The sequence below is a fragment of the Cannabis sativa genome, chromosome X, assembly GCF_029168945.1.
Source record: "Cannabis sativa cultivar Pink pepper isolate KNU-18-1 chromosome X, ASM2916894v1, whole genome shotgun sequence".
Classification (NCBI taxonomy): domain Eukaryota; kingdom Viridiplantae; phylum Streptophyta; class Magnoliopsida; order Rosales; family Cannabaceae; genus Cannabis; species Cannabis sativa.
Genome location: NC_083610.1, coordinates 74,477,275 through 74,502,898, shown reverse-complemented (window position 1 = coordinate 74,502,898; position 25,624 = coordinate 74,477,275). Strand labels below are relative to the sequence as shown.

Sequence of the window (25,624 nt, the reverse complement as noted above, 5' to 3'; positions counted from 1 at the left end):
CATTCATAGATGATTACTCACGCTACATGTATATCTACTTACTTCATAATAAAAGTGAAGCATTAGATGTCTTTAAGATATTTAAAGTTGAAGTAGAAAAATAATGCGACAAGCAAATTAAGGTAGTGAGATCAGATAGATGAGGTGAGTATTATGGTAAATACACAGAAGATGGAGAAGCACCTGGTCCATTTGTGAAGTTTCTTGAAGAAAATGGGATTGTTGCCCATTACACCTTGCCATGTACACCAGAGCAAAATAGTGTTGCAGAAAGGAGAAACCGAACATTAATGGACATGGTGCAGAGTATGCTTAGTAGCAACTCTAATCTTCTTAAATCCTTGTGGACTGAAGCTTTAAAGACAACCGTGTACATATTAAACTGAGTTCTAACAAAGGCAGTCTCAAATACTCCTTTTGAAATATGGAAATTGGAAACCAAGTTTAGACCATGTACGCATTTAGGGATGTCCATTGGAAGTCAGAATATATAATCCAAAAGAGAAGAAATTAGACCCAAGGACCATAAGCAGATTCTTTATAGGGTACACTGAAAAGTCTAAAGGTTACAAGTTTTATTGTCCATCTCATAGCACAAGAATTATGGAATCAAGAAATGCAAAATTTCTTGAAAATGCCTTGATTAGTGGGAGTGATCAATCAAAGGACTTAGGTCCTGAGAAAGATCCTTCAGAACCTTCCACTTCAAAAGCAAGATTAATAATGGTCAACACCCCTATAGTTCAAACGAATGTTAAACAACCATTACCAATCATTGAAGATCCACAAGTTGGTAATGATAATCTAGTAGATCAAGATATTCAAGAGTTGCCTGCAACTGTTGAACAACCTGCTGAACCAGTTGCTGCTCTCCAAGAGCCTGTTGGTGAAGTCAAAGATTTACAAAGGCTATGTTGTGTATTTATTAGAATCTGATATTGGAATTGGAAATGATCTAGAAACGTTTTTACAAGCTACGAATAGTAGAGAATTAAAATTGTGGTACAATGCCATGGATGATGAAATAAATTTTATGAAGTGTAACAAAGTCTGAGAACTTGTAAAGTTGCCTATTGGGGAGAGAGCCATTGGATGTAAATGGGTCTATAAAATTAAAAACGACTCATTAGGCAACACTGAGAGATACAAAGTGAGACTTGTTGCTAAAAGATTCACTGAAGAAGAAGGAATTGACTATATGGAGAATTTTTCTCCTATATCAAAGAAAGATTCCCTTAGAGTCATATTGGCATTAGTTGCTCATTTTGATTTAGATCTAGATCAGATGGATGTAAAAACTACTTTTCTGAATGGTGATCTCGAGGAGGAGGTATACATGAAACAACCAGAAGGATTCTCCTCTAGTGAAGGTCAGGATTTGGTATGCAAGCTTAAGAAGTCCATCTATAGATTAAAACAAGCATCCCGCCAATGGAATTTAAAATTTCATGATGTCATCTCTTCCTTTGGATTTGAAGAGAGTGTCATGGATCAATGCATATACCTGAAGGAAAGTGAGAGTAAGATTTTTTTTCTTGTTTTATATGTGGACGATATTCTTCTTGCATCCAATGATAAATGATTGCTAAGTGAAGTGAAATAATTTCTTCCAAAGAACATGGGTGAAACATCCTATGTCATATGCATTTGAATTCATAGAGATAGATACCGAGGTATCTTAGGTTTATCTCAAGAAGCTTACATCAATAGAGTTTTAGAAAGATTGTTCACCGAGCGCTGCTCTAATTGTGAAGGGAGATAAATTAAATTTGAGCCAGTGTCCAAAGAATGATTTTGAAAGAGAAGAAATGAAGAACATTCCTTATGCTTCTACTGTCTGAAGCTTAATGTATGTTATGGTGTGCACAAGACCCGACATTGCTTATTCTGTCAGAGTGTTAGGAAGATTTTAGAGTAACTCGGGGATAGACCACTGGAAAGCTACAAAGAAGGTAATAAGGTATCTTCAGGGTACTAAGGATTACAAACTGATGTTCAAACAAACCGCTAATCTAGAAGTAGTTGGCTACTCGAATTCAGATTTCGCTGGTTGTACTGATTCACGTAAATCAACATCTGGTTACGTGTTTATGTTTATTGGTGGAGCTGTGTCCTGGAGGAGTAACAAATAAACTTTGACTGCTACTTCTACTATGGAGGTCGAGTTCGTTTCTTATTTTGAAGCTACATCACATGGTGTATGGCTAAAGAGTTTCATTTCAGGCCTTAGAGTTGTTGATTCCATAACAAGGTCGTTAAAGATATTCTGTGACAATTCAGCTGCTGCTTTCATGGCTAAGAACAATAAAAGTAGAAGTCGAAGCAAGCACATCGATATTAAGTACTTAGCTATTAGAGAACGTGTTAAAGAAAATAAAGTGGTCATTCAACACATTAGCACTGAATTGATGATTACCGATCCTATGACAAAAGGCTTGCCATCTCATAAAGTCAAGGATCGTGTAGAGAGCATGGGACTTGGTTCCCTTATGTAATTTGTACAAATAAAGTTATTATTAATGAAATTTTTATTTTGTTATTTTTTCATATTTTTGCGCATCTTAATTTTACATTTGAGAAAATTTTAGATGACTTAAATACACATAAGATTTAGGGTTTATTCGCTTAAGTGCATTGCCACATAAAGTACATTGTTATATATTAAATATATTGTAATACATGGAAGATAATACCCGACTCATAATGATGACATGTCGCTATGATTCATATGTTTATTATATAATGAGGAACGTTGAGTTTGAATGTTTTAGTCTAAATACTGACCAAGTGGAAGAATATTAGAATATTTCTAATTGTGGAATAAATAATGAATTGATTTTGTGATAAATGAATATTTTATATTCATTGAATTTGGACAAAATTAATTACGTAATATTCTATATACGGTCGGATTTCAATATTCATTACCAGATTTGATTTTCTAAATTAATATTGTTAAAATATTCTGACAATTTATGTGACGCATGATGTAGTATCTCACCTATAAATATAGGGTCTCGGTCTCTGAGCTCTTCACTCATTCTGTTCAATACAACAAAATTCCATCTAATAAAGAGAGTTGAGAGAGCGAGGAAGCCCGAACTCCAATACCGAAGCTATCGCAGGGATTGAAGCTCAAACATCAATGGCTGTAGGTATTTAGTTCCTTTCATTGCATACACAGTTTCAATATATTTACAGTTTATTCCGCATTACATATCGTTTATATATACTTTATTACATATTCTCTATTATAGTCTAACAATAAACTCCCATGCATAGAGGTTATGGACTCAATAAATGAGTATAAAACTCATTCTCCAACAACTATAATTCTCTGTAACTTTTAAGAATTTCAAATTGAAATGTGTAATACTTTTTTACACACTTAATATTAGTGATAATTATGAAAGTTACTTATAGTAACAGTAATGCCACCATATATTATAAAATAATGACAACTAATATACATTGTCATATGTTACATATTATAAATTTATTACACATATTTAATCTATATATTATATATTATAAAATAATATAACAGTTTGTTCATTTTAACCAGAATTTATTTTCCAAAACCAAAAAAGCATGATTTTGGAATCATAAATTAATTAATATGTGTACGATCATATGTTTCGTGCTATGTAACAGTAAAGTAGTGTTCTTAGGAACTCTGCAATCTTGAAGGAAGGATAAACCTTATATTTATGTTAGTTGTTGGACCGAAAAGAAAATGATAATAATTAATATTTTGAAGAAAATAAATAGTAATAAAATGATAATAATGACAATTTTGTAGACCATCAACAATTTATAATGAAAGCGTTAAGAATTTTTTTTCAACCTTAACAATTTTTTCTGCTTGGCAAATAATTTTGTTTTTTTGAAAAATAAAAATTTATTGATTATCTTGTCACCCCCATAGTAAAAGTATCATAAGCAGGTCGAACCCTTCAGAGAAATTCCAATAAAAATAATAAAATTGATTCTTAGCTAAAATTTGAAAACACCTCTATCAAGTGAGGTAAATGATGAATCGATTCTTATACTAATTATTATCTTAAATATAACTTAAAATGTATAAAAATAATCCTAATTAATATCTATTCTATATAAAGTGTGTCTATATAACTAAAATTCTTGGTTTTTGAGAAATTTATGGGTGACTTTTAATTTTTATTTAATAAAATAATAAAATATTATTTATATATAATAAAATAATAATAAAACAAATCCCATTAATATTTGAACTGATATTTGGGTGACTTTTAATTTTTATTTAATAAAATAATAAAATATTATTTATATATAATAAAATAATAATAAAACAAATTCCATTAATATTTGAACTGATATTTGATGCTAAATATTCGAGAATCACAACACATTTAAAAAAAAAAACAACCCGGGATTTGATACTCTGAGACTCTCAATTAAAAAAAAAAAAAGTAATATGCTCATCATATTTGTATTTATTTTTAAACATGGTGAAAAAATGAATTATCTTTCATATTATTCAACAGAGTAAAACAAGTTTTATATTGGTTTACTATTCAACAACCTTGTCAAGAATTCTTGTAAGTTGTAACCACAAAATTGCCAGGTCAAACCAACACTTTCATTGCAATATTCACAGACTAACTACAAAATTATTTCATAGCATTTACAGAACCGCACACCCCCAATCATCTTTAATATGGACGTATCAGAAGCCAGATCATTAACCTAAATTGGTTAGTTCTATTATGTTTTGGAACAAATCGTCTATATATAATATAAAAAACCCATCATACTTGTATCTTGAAACATTCTTCAGGAACCAAGATTTTAAAACACAATTGTTACCTCCTTAAGGTCAACCCACTCCCAAGTCTCATTTGTTGTATTTATATCATAGACCAAAGCATGCCGGCCCTGTAAATAATAAGAAAATCAAACGTGGTTTAAATCTCAAGGCAATAGAGCCTTTTCCGTTAAATCTCAAAGATACATAAATATACAAGATAAAAAAGCCAATCTAAGAAGTGGGTGCCACGTTAAAGCTAAGGAAACATTAAGCAACTGTTAGGCTTGTTTTACAATTTATGGTGTTTTAAAAGAACATATCGAAAACAGAAACACATAAAAAAACCTCCACATCATTTAATTTTTTTTAAGGTAGTGTTCAACTAGGAGATCTAACGAGTTTCGCCCCTTCGTTAATGGCTTCTAAGAGTTCAAATTCCAGTATTGTATAAATCTTCAATTTGTTCTATTTCTTATATTAAATGAAATTTTGCTACTTTTTTTTTTAATTTATAACTTTATTGTTTATATATTATTAGGGACATTCATGGAAATTAGGGTTTCTTTGAAATATACAATTAATGAGCATTACTTTTTGATCATAGTGTGTTTTCCATAGCTGAAAACCTCAATAATCTTTATCATTTTATATCAAATAAAATAAAATTATCATGATGTATACATTATGGTTATTTAATGAGTAATTAGTGTGTTGAAATTGTCAAGCTGATATTTAGAATTGTTTATAATTGAATTGTTTCTTTGTCAAAATTAATATTAAGTATATTTACATATTTATAAGTTTATCTATTTTCTCTTAGATCAATTATGCTCATATAGCAATAGAATCATACTCATATAGACATGTTATTTTTATTTTGTAATTTAAATCTTCTTAGTCATTATTTAGTTCACTTAAACCTTTTCCGATTATGCCAACTGAAGTTTTGTTTCTTTTAGGTACTTCATTACAAAGATCTGTATTACATATATTGTTTATTTTTGACTATGAGGAGGTGGATTTCTTTATTGGGAAGCATATAGCGTGACAAATTATTGTTCATATATTTAATAATTCTTTTTGATTAATGAGATTCATATATATAAATGTGTATATTGAATTCTTTATTCAAATAATTATTTTTGATTTTTACGTGATTATTTATTGTTCTTTATTCAAATAATCTCACCTAATAACTAATAATGTTTTTTCTTTAATTTTTTATTGTATCACTTTCAAATAACATAGAAAAAAAACTAGCATAAAATTTAGTATACGTGCCTCGCACGTAGTTTTTGCTAGTACTAAACAATACACGTATATTATAAATATAAAATATATTTTAGAAAAATAAATTAAATATTTAATAGGTCCCGTCATGGCGGGGGGGTGTTATTCTCATTCCGGTCCCATTTAACCTTCGCGGACAAAAAATAATCTCCATCCCATTTAGGGCATCTACTTAAAAGCCCCTACATTTATAAAAATATAATTTTTCTTTCATCCAAAACTTTCAAAAATGTCACTTTATGCACAATATTTCATTAAAATATCATATTTTTGTATAAAATTCCATAAAGTTCAGGACCAGCCATACGTGATGATAAACATGAGATTCTTTTTGAGTTTTTCGCTAAAAGAAAAAAATCTTGGACTTTCAAGTGACCAAATGGGTGAGAATTTTAAATCCTCTATCAATTCAATAAGAGTGAAACATATGTACACCAAAATATTACAACTAATGACATAATAACAAAGAGAGTATATTACTATTTAGTGTGTGAAATCAGGTGGAGCCTCTAGACGAATATAGTCATACATGATCCCTTGGAATGGGGTGGTGCTATTTGTTCTTGTAAGAAAAAAAGTATTATTTCCTTGGAAAAGTTGTGAGCCTGGAATGTCTATGTTGAACACCCAATAAAGCCCATGAATTCCATGTCTTGCTATAGTGTTGTCTTTTCCTATTACTCCACTCCTGAATAAGGGAATATTTGCTCCACCCTCATTTACCCTAACCTTTATAATTAAAACAAACAAAATATATTCATTTAATTACAACAAAAACAGAGAAAAAACTTACCATGAAAATAATAAGAAGAATTTATATATATATAGGGATATGATTTTATCTCGTTATTATACTTTCACGGATTGTAATCCGTGATGTGCGGCAGCCGTCAGATGAGAGAGTTATTTGATCTGATAGCTAAGATTGATCTAAGGGTAATTAGGGTTAAAAAGTAGAAACGTACCCTAACACTCATTTAATGTACCCTGAGACCTATCTAATGTACCACGGAATACATTCTGTGAAAGTACATCACGAGACAAAATCATATCCGTATATACATATATATTTATTACAAAATTGACCACTAACATTGTTAGTCTTGATTAATGTAGCATGATCATACTTACTAGTCTACTAATCGATTAGTATAGATTCATATATAGAGATTTCAATGGTTACATTTTTATTGTAACCATCATGGATACATTTTTTTTTGCTATTAAATCACTATTAAATGGTTGTGATTAATTTAGAAATTAAATAAAAATAAATGAAAAATGACCTGTAACCTGATATTAACCCGTTAATTTATTTCCTTTTAAAACTTTAATTAATATTAATTATATTTTAATATTAAATTAAGCATAATTATTAATTAATTTTTTACAATTTATTATTATATAAAGATCTTTTAACAATTTTTTTTACACTTAAATTATTTAAATTTTTATAACAAAACTCTTGATAATTTAAAATAAATTTTCTCCTTAAACAAAAAAGAGTTTTCCCTCGCCAAAATTATGATGATCCCAGGCCCCAAAAACTTTTCTTTTCATTTTTTGGAACAGCTGAAATAATAAACCTGATTAAAATCTTTCATTATGTCCACCAAAGCATACATAAACATATAGCACTAATAAATTAATTTCCCTCGTTTTTCTTCATTTTCCTAAATAATCAATATTAAAAGTGGTGAAGCAAGATAATTAAATTAAAAATAAAATTAATCGAGCTTGATAATGGATAAATGAAACATCATGGTTGGGCATAAAATAAAAATTTGAAACACGACAGAATTGTAATTGTAAAAAATTAATTATTTAAAAATTAACTTCCCTCCTTTTACTCTCGTAATTGTAAAAAAATTAATTATTTATAAATTTATTATAAAGACAGAATTTTAATTTATATAAAAATAAATTTAATTTTTGTAAACAAAAAAAATTATAAATATTATAATTAAATGACTTAACTGTTAAAATAATTATAGTAGAGATTTTTATATAAATAAAAATTATTTATAAATTTTAATTGCTAAAAAAAGTCTTGTTTAATATTTATTTAATTATTTAAAAAATAGTTAATTATAATTAATTAATTCTAAAAATAAAATTTTTATCTATTCGTAACCTGCTATTACAGGTTAAAAAAAAAGGCTTTTTTCATAAATGTACAACAAAAATAAAATAATTACAAAAAATGTGCAAAAAAAAATTATTTTAAAAATTTATACATTTTGAAAACTTATTACATGAAACCATACATTTTTAATATGTTTATTAAACCTCAAAATAAACAATTTCGTAAAATTAATTAAACGGTTTTATAAAAATAAACAAGTTAAATATTTTTTATTAAAAGATAAATATTTATTATCTATTTTAGTATGAATTATTATAATTTAATAAGATTTTTTTTAATAAAATACAATATCAAAATTATAAACATTAATGTATATAAATATAAATCAATACTTAAAATTACTAAAAATAAACATGACACGTAGAGTGATATAATAAACATATGTGAATATTATTATTTTGTTTATTAAAGTAGTATGTTTAATAAATAGAAAACAAAATAAACATATATATACAAAGTATTTTATATTATTAGTATGTTTATTATAATTGTAAACATAAAAATAGACATAGTCAATTTATACTATACTAAAATAAGTATATTTTCTTTCTATTATTTCTATATATTGATTATTTTCTAATGAGTTAGTGAACAAGTTTTTTATTGAAGTATAATTCTTACATCAAAAAATAAATAAACAAACATAACTTTATAAATTTCAAAAATTATTTAATTAAAAAAAATAAACACGACACAATTAATAAACAAAGAAAAAGATAAAGATAAACAATTTTTTTATATAAATATATATTATTTATTTTCTAAAAAATTACTAAAAAAATAAACATAACACACGTAGAGTGATATAATAAACTTATGTGAATATTATTATTTTGTTTATTAACTAATAGAAAATAAAATAAATACATATATAAAATATTTTATATTATTAGTATGTTTATTATAATTGTAAACATAAAAATAAACATAGCCAATAAACACATATATAAAATGTTTTATATTATTATTATGTTTATTATAATTGTAAACATAAAAATAAACATAACCAATATTACCATATATATACTAATCAATAATTATTACCATATATATATTATAATAAAAATTGAATTTTTTTTTTAATTATATATAAAAGTGTATGAGAAAATGATAATAAGTTTTTTTACACATATTTTGTAATTAATTAAAATAATGTATACAAAATTGTAAAATGCCCTAAAAAAAAACGTAACCATGATGGTTACAATAATAATGTAACCATTGAATTTATGTAAAAATCTTTAACTTCAACATACTTATATTATTAATATAGAAACAACATACAGCCCTTTTACATTTTATATTATTATTTCTCTCTTGTATTTAGCAACATTTTTAAAAATATTTTCTTGATTAAAATCCAAATTGATTGACTGATCAAAGACACTAATATATTAAATTCTAACATTTGCATATAAGAATTTTTCTTTTTATTTACAGTTTTCTTTTTTTGAAGATTTCGAACTCTGAATATAGAAAAGTGATACCTGACAATGCATTTGCAATAGATGTCACAAAAACTTAAATTTTGGCACAAAAGAGGTCTAACAAACAATGCATTTGTGATGGTGCAAGGAAAACTTGATTTTTGGTAAAAGAGAAAAAATTATTTAACGATGCACTTGCAATAGTACCAAAAAGATATGATTTTTTGGTTACAAAACGATGTTTAACGATTCATTCATATGATAGTGTCAAGAAAACTTGATTTTTATGTCTTGTCGCCAAAATTTATCAAACTATCGCATACCATCCCAAATGAATCGTTAAAACATCAATGTTTTCCCACACTATTGCAAATGTATCGTTAATAATCATTTTTTTAGCCAAAAAATCAATTAAAAGAAATAAGTTTTCCTAATATCATCATGATTAAATACATCATTAAAACATTTTTTTTGTTCTTTTTTCTATATTTTACCAAAAATTAAGTTTCCCCTCACATAAATATCTGGTTCACTTGTTAAAACATATATAAAAAAAATGTAGTAGCAGTTAATAATATATGACATACCTGTAATTCGGAAATGTGTGCAGTGGCAAGGGCAATACGCAGTGTATAGATTTGGGTCACATCCCTCAATTCAAGCCAGAATCTTATTTGCCATGTACTATCTTTATATGTGTTATCATCGATTTTTCTGCATTATTCAAGTAAACTTTAATTCTGAGATTAAAAAAAAAAGACATTAAAATTACAAAAAAAAAAGGAGGGGGGGGATTACCAACACACTCAATTAATTAACTCTTTTGATATTTGGCAATAATATTATTATACCTGGTGACTTGAGCAAAAAACCAATCTTTACTGTAGTCATTAACCCCAACAGTGTAAATCAAGTCTTCATCAGGATATAACTCAGCATATCTTTCCCAAAGTCCATATTGCCTAAACCTGCAAAAATTATTAGAAGAAGCCATATAACCAATAATAATAATCAACTTATTAATAAGTATCATATATATATATATATTAGTTTATTTAATAATAATAATAATTTGGAGAAATTACTTGTCAGGGTGATTGACATAGAGTTTGTTTACATAATCAGGATTAGGATCAGGAACATAAAACTCTGCAGCAGAGCGATCAGGAATCCCAATTTCCCACAATGTTGCTCCACTTCTTGGGGGCATATAAACAAGTTGTCCCATCTCTTTATAACAATCTGCAATATACCAATTTGATGTTTCATATTGGTATTGGTGGAATGAAGTATCTGAACTTACAAAATTTAATTTAATAACTAATAACTATTGAAGAATATCGCTAACAATTTACAAGTAATACTCTTATGGTATTAGTGGCTAATACTATAGTAATAGTATTAGTGCTAAGTAATTATTAGTGTCTAATAACAATATTTTATATACATATATAATAACTACATTTATAAAAAATAATATTATATAATAACCTAATAACACTTTCATTAACTTATAAAAATTATACCTGTTGTGATTGTAATAACACCATCATATCGGTAATCACCAATAAACCCAGGAACCCATGCATATATATTATAGTTACCCACTCTTATATCATTGATTGAAAAATAGCCGTCCTTGTCTGTTTTGCTCCAAAATTGATAACCCTGACCATATAAAATAATTATTAATAGTAAGTGTGTAATAAAATTAACAATGTGCATCATATATCCAAATTTATAATTATATGTATGGAATACTTATTACTAAATAAATTTAACTATAAATATTAATTTTGAAACTATTAAATCATTAGATTTTGATTGACGAATATGATTTTAAAAAACTTAAAGGGATTATTTCACAAACACAAAAATAATAAAAAAAAATTACAAAAATACGGTTTCACGGAATCTTAAATATTTTTAAAGTTTTTTTGATTTTATTTACAGAAAATACAGGTGTTTTATGGTGTACTCTTGTTAATTTGTTATTGAATTTTTGTTATCTGTATATTATTATTTATTGTTATTTTAATGTTATTTAAATATTCATATTACTTTTATGTAGTTTTCTTGTTATTTCTATGAAAAACTGTAAAAATATAAAAAAAAATTCTTTAAACATAAAAATGTAATTTTTTTTTTTACAAAAAATAGTGTCTTATATAATTATAAATTTTAAAAATTTCATATTTTTGATAAAAAAATTGTATTTTTTTAATATGTAAAATTAATATCTTGAAAACTTTATATTACTCATCGGGGCGTGTGTTCTCTCTTTTTTCTCTCTCCATGGGTCGAAAGAAGAAGGAGAAAGCGAAGCTTGCTTCAATCATTACCAGTGTGATTCTTGATTCTACTTTGAAGGTTGATGAAGAGTTTCCCCCAAAAATTGAGCTCCCTTCGAACCAAAATCGTAAGCATCTAGTCAATGCGACAATTTTCAAGATTCTCATTCTGATTTGGGTAATGATGTAACTGAGGTGGAGAAGATAGAATTGCAACCTTTGGGTGTTCGATCGTGGGTAAAAGAAGTGGAGACTACTGATTTTCAAAGCTCTGTGAAGGATTCATGGAGTAAGTTCAAGAATAATAAGGTGAGTTCTCCTTCGACCAAACTTAAATTTACGGAACCTATTAAATATGGAGATTAGCTTGTTGCTAAAATAGACTTGGAAGAGGTAGCAGTGGAGACCTCATTTTGGCAATACTATGTTATTTGCATTGCTCTAGGAGCTAATCCCCCTTTTAGAGTTTTCGAAGGATTCATTAATCATATTTGGGGGAATTTGGGTGTATAACCTATAGTGAGAATGCATTCGAGGTTCACCTTGGTGAGTTTCAGGGATGAAGCTGTTGGGTTTTGTGCCTTAAATAAAACTTATTCCAATATAATCAGATTTACTAATATATAAAGATTAGAAATCACATTTTATGTTGCATGGTTAACATGATTTATTTCATGATTATGTTTAATATATGAATTCTATTAAGTCCAGAATATATGTATTTGTTCATGATTATAGTGTCGTTAGCACAGTGGAATATAATCATGATTATATGTTCAAAAGTTTAATTCCCATGATTTGTCAGTTCACTGGATTTTGACTGTCATGATAATCTGCGATAGGTATACTTACACCTTGGATAAGTGTTATGCCATTTTCAGGGCATTGGCAAAGTTTACCAGTATCGAATGTATGGAGTATAGATTGGAAGGGACCGATATTGATCTTAGATAAGATATGATAAACTTACCGTTATATCTTTCTAAGTCAATATCAACGGTTGATCTTAGGTTTATGGATCTTAATCCTGACATGGTTAGGTTCGATCTCAAGAGTGTTATTTGTATTCTTTAATTTGTTAGTTAAGCTTACCTTTTGGTCTGGGTGATACGTACGTTTTGGGAATATGATAGTACAATTGAGTGGGAGCGCTAATCATAGATATGGAATCTATAGCTTCTATCTGGACATAGAAGTAAAACGATGATTTTCTTTGAGCTTGGTTGAATAGAGATAAATGATTGAGATCTCATTTCAGTAATTATATTAGTTTACTGAAATATCATTTATAGGTAGCTAAGTGTTTTAAGGATAAAATACATTGAAAGGTAGAACGGTAAATTTGTCCCTATTCAGTGTAGATCATCTATAGATGATCTTTGACTATTAAGATTGTTACATGGATAATCATAACGTATCTATATCGTCGTACATATAGAGCGTTCTATATAACTGAGAGTGTATTCAATTCCAAGTTCTATAGTGGTTCAATGAAGAATTAATAAGTTGAGAATTTACTTAGTGAATTCTAGATCTACTTATTGAAAGCTCGGTTATATAGGCCCATGGTCCCCTCACTAGTTGAGATAATACTGCTTGCAGACTCATTTAATTGATTCTAATTAATCAAATATAATTCTAAAATTAGACTATGTCTTATTTAAGAATTTTCACTAAGCAATGACTTAATTGTGAAGAAAAGAGGTTTTGGGATCAATTTGTTAATTAAGAGACTTTGTATGGTCTAATTAATAAATTACATAAATGACAATTTTATTTAGTAATTAATTATAATTATTAAACAAACATTTTTGACATTTATAGGATTGAATTGGAAAATATGATATTATTGAAAAGAAGAATAAGTGGTTGGAAAAAGTGGCAAAAATCTAACTAGAGATTGGCTCACTTAAGTGTACAGCCAAGTGTGATTTATTGCCCAATATTTTATTCTTTTTTACTCCATATAATTCAACCCTAAGCCCTAGTTGAAATACTATATAAGGAACATGATGCTCTCATCTCATCCAACACTTAAACTTTTGTCAACTTGACTATTCAACCAAACCTAGATGAGAGAGTTCCTTCCTTAGTGATTCAAACCTCCTTCATTGTTCATCACTTATTCGAACACATAGTGAATGAGTGTCATGCCCACATATAGCAAGTCAAGTACTCAATCATAGTGAGTAAGACAGTGGTAACCAAACCCGAAGGAGAGAAAGAGATCCAGGTTCAGATCTTGATAATCCTCTGCTACAGAAAGGAGTCAAGGGCTAGAGATCTTGAACGGAAGGAGTCATTATATTTCGCTGCAATCAATGTAAGGTTTTCTTAAGCCCTTATGTGTTTATTTTCATTGTTTTAGAAAATTCATATTTAGGATGTTAATAAAATATACTTGTTAGTAAATCTAGAACTTGGTAAAATATTCCCAACAGAAGCAACAAAGGACCTTGTGCCAGAGATAGGTGTGATCCACTTTGATAAAAAAAACCAGTTGTGATTCAACATTGAACAGTTGATCTTGATTCTATAAAAATGGTGAAATTGGTTCCTATTTAGATCTGTTTGAATGGACTCGGTTTACAGTATTAGGGGAAGAAGAGTCTTAGTGCTTTGGTTAGCACAATTGGTAAGCCAATAATGATTGATAAGGTTACTGGAGATAGATCAATGGTTAAGTTTGCTAGAGTCATTGTTGATGTGGAGATCTCAAATAAGCCACCTTTGGTCATTTTCACTTATTAATGAAAGAAACCAATTAGTGGAGAAGGTTGTGGAATATGAATGGCTTTTGACCAAATGTGCGGCTTGTGGGTTGTTGGGTCACAATGTTAGTACTTGCTCTAAAGATCAAGGTCTTGTGTGGGTGAAAAAGTCCAAAGTGGAAGCTAAAAAAGCTGCCACTATGGAACCAATTTTGCTTACTTTTGCCTTAGACAAAATTGAGGTGGAAGTTGTGAAAGATGATACCATTTCAGCTCAGATGAATAATAGAAACAATGATCTGAATAAGCCTTAGATGGTGATCATATTTGGATTACTCCAAAAAGGGTTGGATAGAAAAAGTCTTATGAGAAAAAAGTTCCAGCTAGAGTTAGTAACGAATATGATGTTCTTAAGGAACCTGTGGTTGGGTATTTGTCAGCCTCTTCATCTACTAATGATTATGGAGTAGTGCAACATAATAGGATGGAATGTTAGAAGGATGAATAAAGAAAATAAGCAAAGATCTATCCTTGATCTTTGCCGCTTGCATAAATTCGAGTTCGGTGCCCTCTTTGAAACTAAAATTAAGGGACTTAAAGTTGACACAATGATGCGTAATAATTTCCCTAATTGGGAATTTTATTCGAGCTCTATTTTAGAAGGTCACATTCTTTTACTTTGTCAGCGAAAGTTTGTTCAGGTTACTGTCCTTATCGAAGATCCTCAAATGGTGCACTGTAAATTGAAGATTACTAGTTTGAAGACTGAATTGTTTGTGGCTACAACATATGAGAAGAATTCCATTTTTCAAAGGAAAGCTCTTTGGTCTCTGCTTGCTGAAATAGGGTATTTGAATCTCCCTTGGATTGTGCTTCGAGATTTCAATGCTATGTTTCACTATGAGGACCATTGTGGGGGGCGTCAAGTGATTGCTAGTGACATTGTTGATGCTCAACAATGGCTGGCTCTTGGTCAAGTGGATGAATTGAAAGCTTTTGGTTCATTTTTTACGTGGTTAAATAAACATCATCATGGGGTCCACATATATTCTAAGCTTGATCGAGTTTTCAAGAATGAGAAGTGGTTAGATTGTTTCCCTAATACCGAAGCTGTTATTCAATGGGAAGTTTGTTCTGATCATACCTTTTTTTTGGTCAAACAATTGCAAATTGGTGATATTGGGATTAAACCGTTCAAATTCTTTAACTTCTGGATGGACCACAATCTTTACAAGGTCATGGTTTTGTAGAATTAGTCCAAGCCTTCTCGAGGTAAAGGTCTTTTTGGGGTGGTTGAGAAAAGATTACTCAGGAAGAATTTTAGGTTGTTAATCAAGGATATACAAGCTTTATGCATCAAATAAATAAGATTAATTAGTTGCAATATGGTGATGAAAATTGTCATTTTTTTCATGTGAGTTTAAAAAAAGGAGAGCTGAGAACTGTATTACTACTTTTATGGAGAATGAGCAGGTGATTGATGATTATAACAGGGTTGTTGATCATTACTTTAACCATTTCAAGAATTTTTGGGGAGGCACAGTACTGCCACTAGAAAAATGAATGTTGATTGTTTACAGATGGGTCCTAAACTCTCTATTCAACTTCAAGTGAATCTTGTTAGACCCTTTACTAAAGAGGATGTTAAATCTGCCATGTTTAGTATCTATACAACTAAGAGTCCAGGCCCCGATGGTTTTGGTTCTAGGACTGATATTGGAGATGAAATTGCTTCTGCAGTGCTGAAGCTTTTTCAGGTTGGTAAGATTCTAGATTTGCTAAACAAAACTGGTATCTCCTTGATTCTGACATCTGAAATGTCAGTGTCTGCTATTGATTTCAGACTCATAGCCTATTGCAATACCATTTCAAAGATGATTTGCTCTAGACTTGCCAAGGTCCTCCCAATTTTGGTGCATAGCAATCCAGGTGCTTTTATCAAAATCACCTTCTTGCCTATAATATCACTATTTTTCAAGTTCTTCTAAAGGGGAATACAAGAAAGAATGTCTTTGTTAGATGTTTGTTGAAGATTGATCTCAGTAAAGCTTATGATACAGTGGATTGAGATTTTTTTCTTGACTTACTTAATGGTCTTCACTTTCTGAAAAAAATCATCAATTGGATCATGGTTTTCCTGAGAGGTACGTCCTATACTATAATGTTAAATGACCATTTGCATGGCTCATTCAAAGGGGAAAAAGACATTTGACAAGGGGATCCCATGTCCCCTCTTTTGTTTGTGTTAATTATAGAGTACCTAACTAGGCTTCTGATTCAAAGCTTCGGTCCTAAAGGTTTTGGCTTTCACCCAATGTGCAATTCGTTGAAGCTTATTAATTTTTATTTTGTTGATGATCTTGTCATTTTTTGTAAATGGAATGTGAACTCTCTAAAAAAAAAAATTCAAAAGGCATTTGACTGCTTTTGTTCTTCCATTGGTCTCTCGGCTAACAAAGGGAAATCTCATGTCTATTTTGACAGTATTGATATGAATCGCAAATATCAGCTTATGAACATTGTTCAAATGGAAGAGGGTTCCTATCCTTTGAAGTATTTAGGGGTGAAGCTTCGACCCGCTAAGGTGGCGTTTGGTTGAAAGTAATGAAATAGAATGGAATGGAAAGGAAACAATTTTTATTCCATTCCTTTGTTTGGTTGCATTTTAAAGTATTGGAATAGCATTCCAATGGAATGCTCTTTCTACCATTTTGGTGGAATAGCTATTCCATTTTAAAAAGAAAGGAATGACCATTCCAATGTAACAAGAAAAAAAATTTAATGATTTTTTTATCAATTTTTTTATGCATTTTAAATTTTATTCCATTCCTATTCTTATTCTCATTCCCATTCTCATTCTTATATTTTCATTACTCCCAACCAAACGCCTCCTAAGTGGAAAGCGGCAGATTGCAGGAGTATTATTGACAAGATTCATAAGAATCACTGGTCTAGCAGGAATTTGTCTTTTGCTGATAGATCCTAGCTTATTCATTCAGTTCTTATAAATGAGAGTGCGAGATTATTGGATGAGTTTGTTTATTTTATCTTATAAGGTCACTGCTGAGATTGATAAACTTTGTAGAGAGTTCCTTTGGGGTAAAATAGGTCCGCGTAGTAAGTTGCATTTCTTGTCTTGGGAGCAAGTGTGTCTTCTTAAAAAGTTTGGTGGAGTAAGGTTTATTTGGGCTATATCTACGAAGCAAGATTGCCTAAGGCCATGTACTTGAAAGAGCATGACTTACAACTAGTACTTTCAAGAACTTGTCAAGCTGAGGGATAAATTGGATCGTGCCTCTGTGTTAGGAGCTGTGTGAAAAGGAAGATTTAAGGTAAAGGAATTTTATTTGTCTTTCATTACTTCTGAAAAAGTGTTGTATTCCAAAACTATTTGGTATCGGCTGTGTGTGTCAAATCATCGCTTTATTTGTTGGCAAGCGATAAACAACCACCTGCTTACCCGTGATTGCCTTGGGAAATTTATGGACTTAGATTTCCTGTTTTGTTCTGTTTGTGAGGCTCAAAATGAGATGCTCTAGTATGTGTTTTTTGATTGTGTTTTCACTCAGCGGTTCGGGAGATTCATCTTTGGTTTGGTCAATTTATTTGGCCTACTAATTATCTAGTTTGGAAAGCAATGTTGAGCACCCTAGAGTTGATTTTCAGTCTTCTATAATTAACGCTACTAAAGCTGCTACCATCTACTTCATTTGGTGTAACAAAAATATGTGTCTTTTGAGTCTTTTTGTTTTTCGGCTAAGGTTGTTAGTTCTCAAATTAGATCAGCAATGAAAGCAAGAGTGATGGGTGGTAATTTGTTTACTGTGTTCAAAAAAAGAGACTCATGTAAGGGATGTAATAACAATGTATAAGTATTGGCTATTTTTGCTGGTCTTTGGCAGCTTGTTTATACTATTTTGGTGGATGTTTTGAATAACCTTTTCTCCTTTGCTTCAAAAAAAAAAAAAAATTAATATTTGAAAAATAAATTAGTTTATGACTAAAATATAAAATATAAGATCTTAAAACAAACATTTTTTTAGTGGAAAAAATTTATAGTATAGTATTTTTTTAAGATGAAAGTGGAAATGTATATCTCTATATATATATATTTAATAGGGAAGGGGATTCAAATTTGACACCTCCTCAATGTGAGAAGAAATATAAAATTACTAGACTATAGAGTATACTTATGACTAGAGGGAAATGCATATGTTGAGTGGACGTTATTGACACTTATATATTAATTAATAAAAATTGACATAAATACCTTACTCTCTCTTTGCCAAGATCCCACATCCCCTGGCGCTGCCAACCCCACGAAAGCACCATTTGCACATATCCTCTCTTCGCTAACGTATCTTTAAATTATACAAAAATCATTTGTGTTATATAAACTAATTATCATATGTTAGAAAAGAAACAAAGGTAGAATTTTTAGAGTACCTGTCATATATTACTAATCTCCCACTTAAGTTGCCACGTTGCTGTGATGAAGGAAAGTCCTCTGACTGTGCAAAATCATATGGCCATTTTTGAACTTCAACTTTCATCTTTGCTTATATACCAACAATGAATAAATGAATCAAGCCTTATTATTATCAGTAAAGTGAAAATTTTAAGACTTTATAAACTATAGAAATTAATTATATAATTATATACAGGGGAATTTTCATTTTTAAGATTTTTTTTTTAAAAGAAATATTTTGTGTGGAATTTTTTTTTTTTTAAAAAATAAGAAATATGAGAAAGATATAATTTAAGGTAACTAGAGGTGACCATTACCTCATGAGGATAACCGTTAACTTATATTATCTTTTTAAATTGTTTAACTCTTTTTTTTAAAAAAAAAAAATCATAAAATAACTTTTTTTAAAAAACAAAAATATATATTGTATTGGAAAATTCTACAATGCACCCCCTTAAAATGGATATATTGATGCACCCCTATGTGTTTTAGCATCCGAAATAATTTTTTAGTCAAATTTTTTCTCATGGTCATGGACGTTATAGTTATTTAAGAAATCCTGCAAAATTTTAAGAAATTTAGAAAAGTTTAACACGTCAAAAATTATGTTCAAACAGTATGTTGCACGCGTGACTATTTTATTTTATACGCGTGTAAAATAGACTGTTTGAACATTGGTTTCTATATTGTAAATTATTCCGAATTTTTCAAAATTTTGTAGGATATCTTAAATAGCTATAACGTACATGAATATGAAAAAAAATTAGACTAAAAAATTATTCTGGATGCCGAAACAAGTTAAGGGTGCATCAGTACATCCTTCTTAAGGGGGTGCATTGTAGAATCACCCTATTGTATTTTTCAATTATATAATGGAAGAAACTACGCTAGATTTTCATTTATCATTAGCAACAATCTCAAACTATTTATTGTACTGATAAATTAATGGTCAAAGTTAAGAAAAAAGAGATTTCATTCAAAATTGGTAGGATGTACCTATATAATGAAAGAAGTTTATTTTGCAATTATATTTTTACTCTTTTATGAATATCATTAATTAACCCTATCTAATATCTATATGTCTGGTAAACGGTAAAAGTGAGAGGAATTTATTTATTTTTTTGAAGTGAAAAGTGAACAGAAATGATAAAAAAAATATAAAAAATAAAAAATTACAGGTTTGGTAAGGAAAAAAGAAAGCGAACAGAAAAAGAAAGTAAAAAAAATGAGGTGGTTTCCACAAAAACTTTTGGGAAATTGTTTTTTCATCAATGAAGAATGCCTAATTACTAATTACTAATATTATATATTATAAACTAATAATTAAAAGGTCAAAAAAATAAATTTTCTTTCCTTTATCTCTGCCAAACAAAAATAGTAGAAGTATAGTTTATAGTTCCTTCCATGTTATTTTATTTTCCTACCCACTTTTCTCAGAGAAAATATATTTGTGGGATCTTTTTAGTTTTTTCTTCCACCAAATATTTTTTTTTTGGAGTTTACAATAATATATATCTTTTATCTAATTTACAATAATGATGTTAATATTACTGACATGCTACGCCAGCTGACGTATTAGATGTTTTTTCATTTTTTTTTTATTATTTTTCTGTATTTTTAAAAGTAATTTTTTGCTTATTACTAATAGTGTTAATAAGAAACTAATTAATTACCTTTAAATAAAAAAATTATTTTTATATCGTGTAATTTGAAATACATTTTAGTTACCTCCAAAATTTATTTGTATACATTAATTAATTAGTTATTTTTAAGTTATATTATGGTAACTTATAATTTAAAATATATTTAGGTACCCATAAAATTTATTTTCGAAACTAACTTGTTATGCCATTTTTAAATACTAATTAATATAATAATTTTTTTTATTATTTTGAAAGATAATTAATAATCATATAATATAATAAAATTTAATTAATAAAATTTTAAAATGAATATTAACTGAAATTTTTTAAAAAAAATTACTATATTAATAACTATATAGTTTCTTCTATGAAAATAGTAAAAAAAATATGTTTTCCACATTTTGAAATAAACACATTGAAACGTAGATCACAATGATATTATTTTTAGACTTAAAGGAGTCATGACGTGGCTAGAAATTAATTTTAAACTTATAGTGAAAAAAAAAAAGAAGAAAGAGAGAAAAAGAGTAGTTAAAGAGAAGGGAAAGACAAAAAACAAAAAAAAAAAAAAAAAAAGAGTGTAGGCATTGAAAACATTAAGACATTTTTGAAATTAAGATAGAATAAAAATGTATGATATGTAAAATTCCTATTTTTTTCCCTCTCTTTTTACCAAAATTTTCTTTCCACCCTATTCTATATTTATATAAAAAGAGAGAAATTAGTAGAACCTGTTGTTTAGCGTCCTCCCAGAGCTGAGTAAATGGGTTAGCTAAGTTATCTGATAAGGAATTAAGATAAATAAAAATGGGGCCGTACACTTTCTTCCAACCCTCCTTTTCTCCAAATTTCATTATCAAATCCTCTCCTGAATAATGGGTGCTGTGAAATATCTGCACATTCAAGATTACTACTTATTTAGCTGGGCACACAATAAAGTTTACATGAAACTCAACAATTTAACAAGATTTATTATATTTTAATTATGATTTTTTTTTACTGTTTTAACTTTAGGGGATTTTTGGTATGCATTTGATTTATATTCAGTATATTTTTAATATGTATTTGGCAACAGACACGGAATTGGGTTAAAAAAACTTACAAAATTAAAAAAAAAAAAAAAATAGTATAAAATAACTGTACTCTAAACAGGTAATTGATTAAATAAGGGTAACTGGTTACTCTTAAATATTTTAAAAATAAAATAATTTTTTTTAAAAAAAAAACAATATAAAACCCCATAAAATATAATTTCTTCCATAAAAAAATAATATTCGTCAAAAATAAAAAACATACAGCAAGATTGGTGGGGCCCACATGAGAGGTGAGACACTGTTTTTGGGGCCCACCGGAGCGGAACTCGTCATTGGGAGTGATTTGCCAAAACCCAATGGGTGGATCATTGGATATCCATCCATGTACCCGGTTGTCTTTGTTCTCACATGAATATTCATACTTGTCGTCCACCTGTACAGTACATTACACGTCACCCAAAAAAATATGCACATATAATTTTTGTTTCTATTAAAAAAAAAATATAAAGATTTTATTCTTTTTACAAAAATATACTAATCATTCGTGCTACAATTTTGTTTATTGCATAGGTAGTATAGAATATAGAACTATAGCTTTGTCATCTCTTTTTATACTTTTGTCTTCTATTGTGCGCAAAATAATGCAATTAAAAGAAATTTCATGGATTGAATTAAGGTTAAAAAAATTAGACACATGTTAAAAACGAATCAATACATCTAATATGAAATATAGAATGAGATCAAATAAATTATACAAACAGGATATAAAGACACGTTTTACCACGTGGTAGTGGCCAATAAAAATTATTTACTTTTTACTTATTAAGTCCAAAAAAAAAGGGACTTTATTTCTCCACAAAATACTAAGGTCATATTTTTTTTTTTTGAAACAATACTAAGGTCATATTTGGATTGTTATAATAGTAACGGTAATAATGTTTAGTTTGCTTTTACAAATAATTTAATAAAATTATAATTTAATAATAATTACATTATATAAAGAATTCCCATTACATTGAAAAACAAATTACATGTCAAAAGCTAAATAAAGTAAAAATAAAATGACTCCTACTAATACCCTCTCTTTATATAAAACTTAAAAAATAAAATGGCGACAATTTTATCAATTTATCACTTAGTCCAATATTCATTCCAATAACAAATCAAACATATTATAATCATTTCTTATTTTATTATTATTACTATTACCATTACATTAAATATACATCTTTTCCATCCTATCTAAAAAATGAATGAGGATATATGTTCCAATTATTATTATGACTTATTATATAAAATGTGAGGCACTTGATAAAGTAAAGGAAGAAAAAGAAAAAAAGTAATATAGTTAAAATAGCAAATAATAATTATTATTATTTTCTTTAAAACAAAAATAAGAAGAAAAACTTACTTCTCCTGTGAATTGTGGCTCCACAGGGTTGATAAGTTTGACAGCTTCAGGGTAAGCCAAAACTTGACCTCTTTCTGGCTCCCTATCATCAGGAAGAGGCATAAATCTTTGCCTGTTGTCTGCCATAGCCATGTACTCAAACCTATACATACATATATCCAAAAACAACCTTCATTTTTATTAAACAAGAAATACAAATTAATTAATAATAAAAACAAAGTGGATATAATTTATTTACTACTTGTCTTTTCTCAGCTTAAAGGCCATTCTTGTATTGGTGAGATTGAAAGCAGGCCATCCTTCTAAGTGTTCGTATATCCCATACGAATAGAACCCACACGAACCCCGAAGCATTATATATCTACCAAAAATTAAAATAAATAATCACTTTTCTTTTTTAGAAAAGAAAAGAAATTCTTAGTACTTAATAATAATAATATTGACTTAGTTAAACCTTTTGTCTATGTTTAAAGGAACGACCTTGCCTTGGAGTGAGAAATTCCAAGTTCTTGTGAATGAAATCTCTATTTGTTCTTCATTTTCTAATATTACACTAAAATCTGTCGCTTCAAGCCTGTATATATATACATGTATCATTTTATAAATCAACTTTTCACTCCAAAATATTAAATATATATAAATGCAACATTAAATATACCTGTCAAGTGAACCCTTTTTTCCTTTACTTCCATTCCCAATCCACACAAGATCCCAGTACCTACATGTTTGTTTATATATATATATATGTATGTATATTTGTTACAACTAATATGTAGCAAAGGAAAGAATATAGGCGACGCTAAATAATACCATTAAACAAAAATAAATACAGAGGAAATAATTTATATAGATATTAAAAAAAATACCCTCTGTTAAATTCACCGTTAAGAGCTTCAAGCAAGTTATCGACGCCGTTATATTTTATTCCGGTGACTGATCCCGCCGGTTTTAACAGCGTTACTTGTAGTATGCCGTTGTCCATCTCCACCTGCACCAAAAAAAAAACACTACAATTACTATGTTTCTTTTAAAATAAATAAACAAATAAGGAAAGGAAAATAAGCGTGAAAGAGAAAAAAAAGATTCTTACATATTTATCGTAAATGTGTAACTTGGGGAAGGGAAACGACACGGTCGGCGGTAGGATATTGGTGTCGTTTGCCGGGAACTTGTAGTTGTTGAGCTGAGCCTGAGTTGTTGTAACATTGGTCATAGAATGAATAAGAATTATGATAATAATAAGAGATGATTTTGTGAAAAGTTGAAAATTAGACAAACTTATTATGATTGTTGTTGGTTGGTCCATTTTTTTTTTTTTTTTGGTGTTAAAATGTAATCATGTGACTATATATATATATATAATGTGAGTGTGTGTGTGTTGTGTTGTGTTGTCTTTTTTTTTTCTTTGTTTAGGGTTGTGGTTCTGGTTCCACAGAGCTATTATTTATAGGTAATGTGTGTTCGGCTTTTTGGAATTGGGCCAAACTTTTGCTTTGACTTTACGACAAGACAAAGTATTTTCGTCTCTTTTCACTTTCTTTCTTGTGATATATTTCTCTTTTTCATGTGTCCCCACTCCCCACCTGTCTCACTTTTATTTGTATTTAGGCTTAAGAATGACATAAGATGAATGAGAATCATGATCCATGTTATTACATTCTTGTTGTTTTTTTTTATATTTTTAAATATCATGTTTTATTTAAACGTTTCCCAGTATAAAAAAGAAAAGAAAAGTTATTAGTGACAATTTCTTAAGGTACGTACTATATAAAATTTTCAAGATTAGATGCCGAACTCAAATTATCGATCCCATTAATTCCCTTTGAGCGAGAATAATTAGTGTTGGCATTCCACGGAACATATAATTATTCGGAAAAAAGTGGTTATAATCTGGCAATGATCCGAGATGAGAGATTGCCTTCTTCTTCTAGTGAGGTGTTCTTAATATGGTAGAAGAAATTATGGATTTTAAAATTTCTGCTGAAAATTCTTCATTTTGCATGGCGAGGTTTCCATGAGATTTTACCCTTGAGGGGTGGCTTGTTTCGACGTAAAGTTGTTCCTCATAATAATTGTTTTATTTGTGGTTATGGGGGTGATTCAAATTCACATGCAGTTTTTTGGTGTTTTTAGACTCAAAGAAATTTAGATTTTATTGGATTACCCTTTCCTTCAGGAGGCGAAGAAAGATTTAAGCAAGTAATATTATATGCATCTGAGATTGTGGGAAAAAATTCCTTTGAAAGACTGATTATTATTTCAAGGACAATATGGACGGAGAGAAATAAGATGACTCACGGTGAACATCAAAAACATCTTAAGCAAATAATTGGTTAGATCTCAAATTTCTATTACTCTGTTGATTTAGCGAAGGAACTAGTGAAGAAAAGTTTAGCTATGAGTAAGGACGGGGT

The 25,624-nt window shown here is 28.8% G+C and overlaps 1 protein-coding gene across 3 annotated transcripts; it reads right to left on the bottom strand.

Moving 5' to 3' along the window:
• Positions 1-6,451: 6,451 nt before the first annotated feature.
• Positions 6,452-24,818, bottom strand: LOC115697626 (rhamnogalacturonate lyase B). Of its 3 annotated transcripts, none has more exons than XM_030624709.2 (15): positions 24,301-24,817; positions 24,077-24,198; positions 23,869-23,928; positions 23,665-23,784; positions 23,452-23,571; positions 23,211-23,352; positions 22,062-22,232; positions 21,497-21,658; positions 19,101-19,207; positions 18,925-19,015; positions 11,179-11,320; positions 10,738-10,894; positions 10,504-10,620; positions 10,240-10,366; positions 6,452-6,808 (listed from the first exon to the last, which is right to left on the bottom strand). In XM_030624709.2, the coding sequence occupies exons 1-15, from the start codon at positions 24,514-24,516 to the stop codon at positions 6,563-6,565; spliced, it is 2,100 nt and encodes a 699-aa protein (XP_030480569.2). In that variant the 5' UTR covers positions 24,517-24,817; the 3' UTR covers positions 6,452-6,562. The 3 variants fall into 3 exon arrangements, with proteins under 3 accessions (XP_030480569.2, XP_030480574.2, XP_060963307.1); XM_030624714.2 differs by having other exon boundaries at positions 19,101-19,165; XM_061107324.1 differs by lacking the exons at positions 6,452-6,808; positions 10,240-10,366 and having other exon boundaries at positions 10,770-10,894; positions 24,301-24,818.
• Positions 24,819-25,624: the final 806 nt, after the last annotated feature.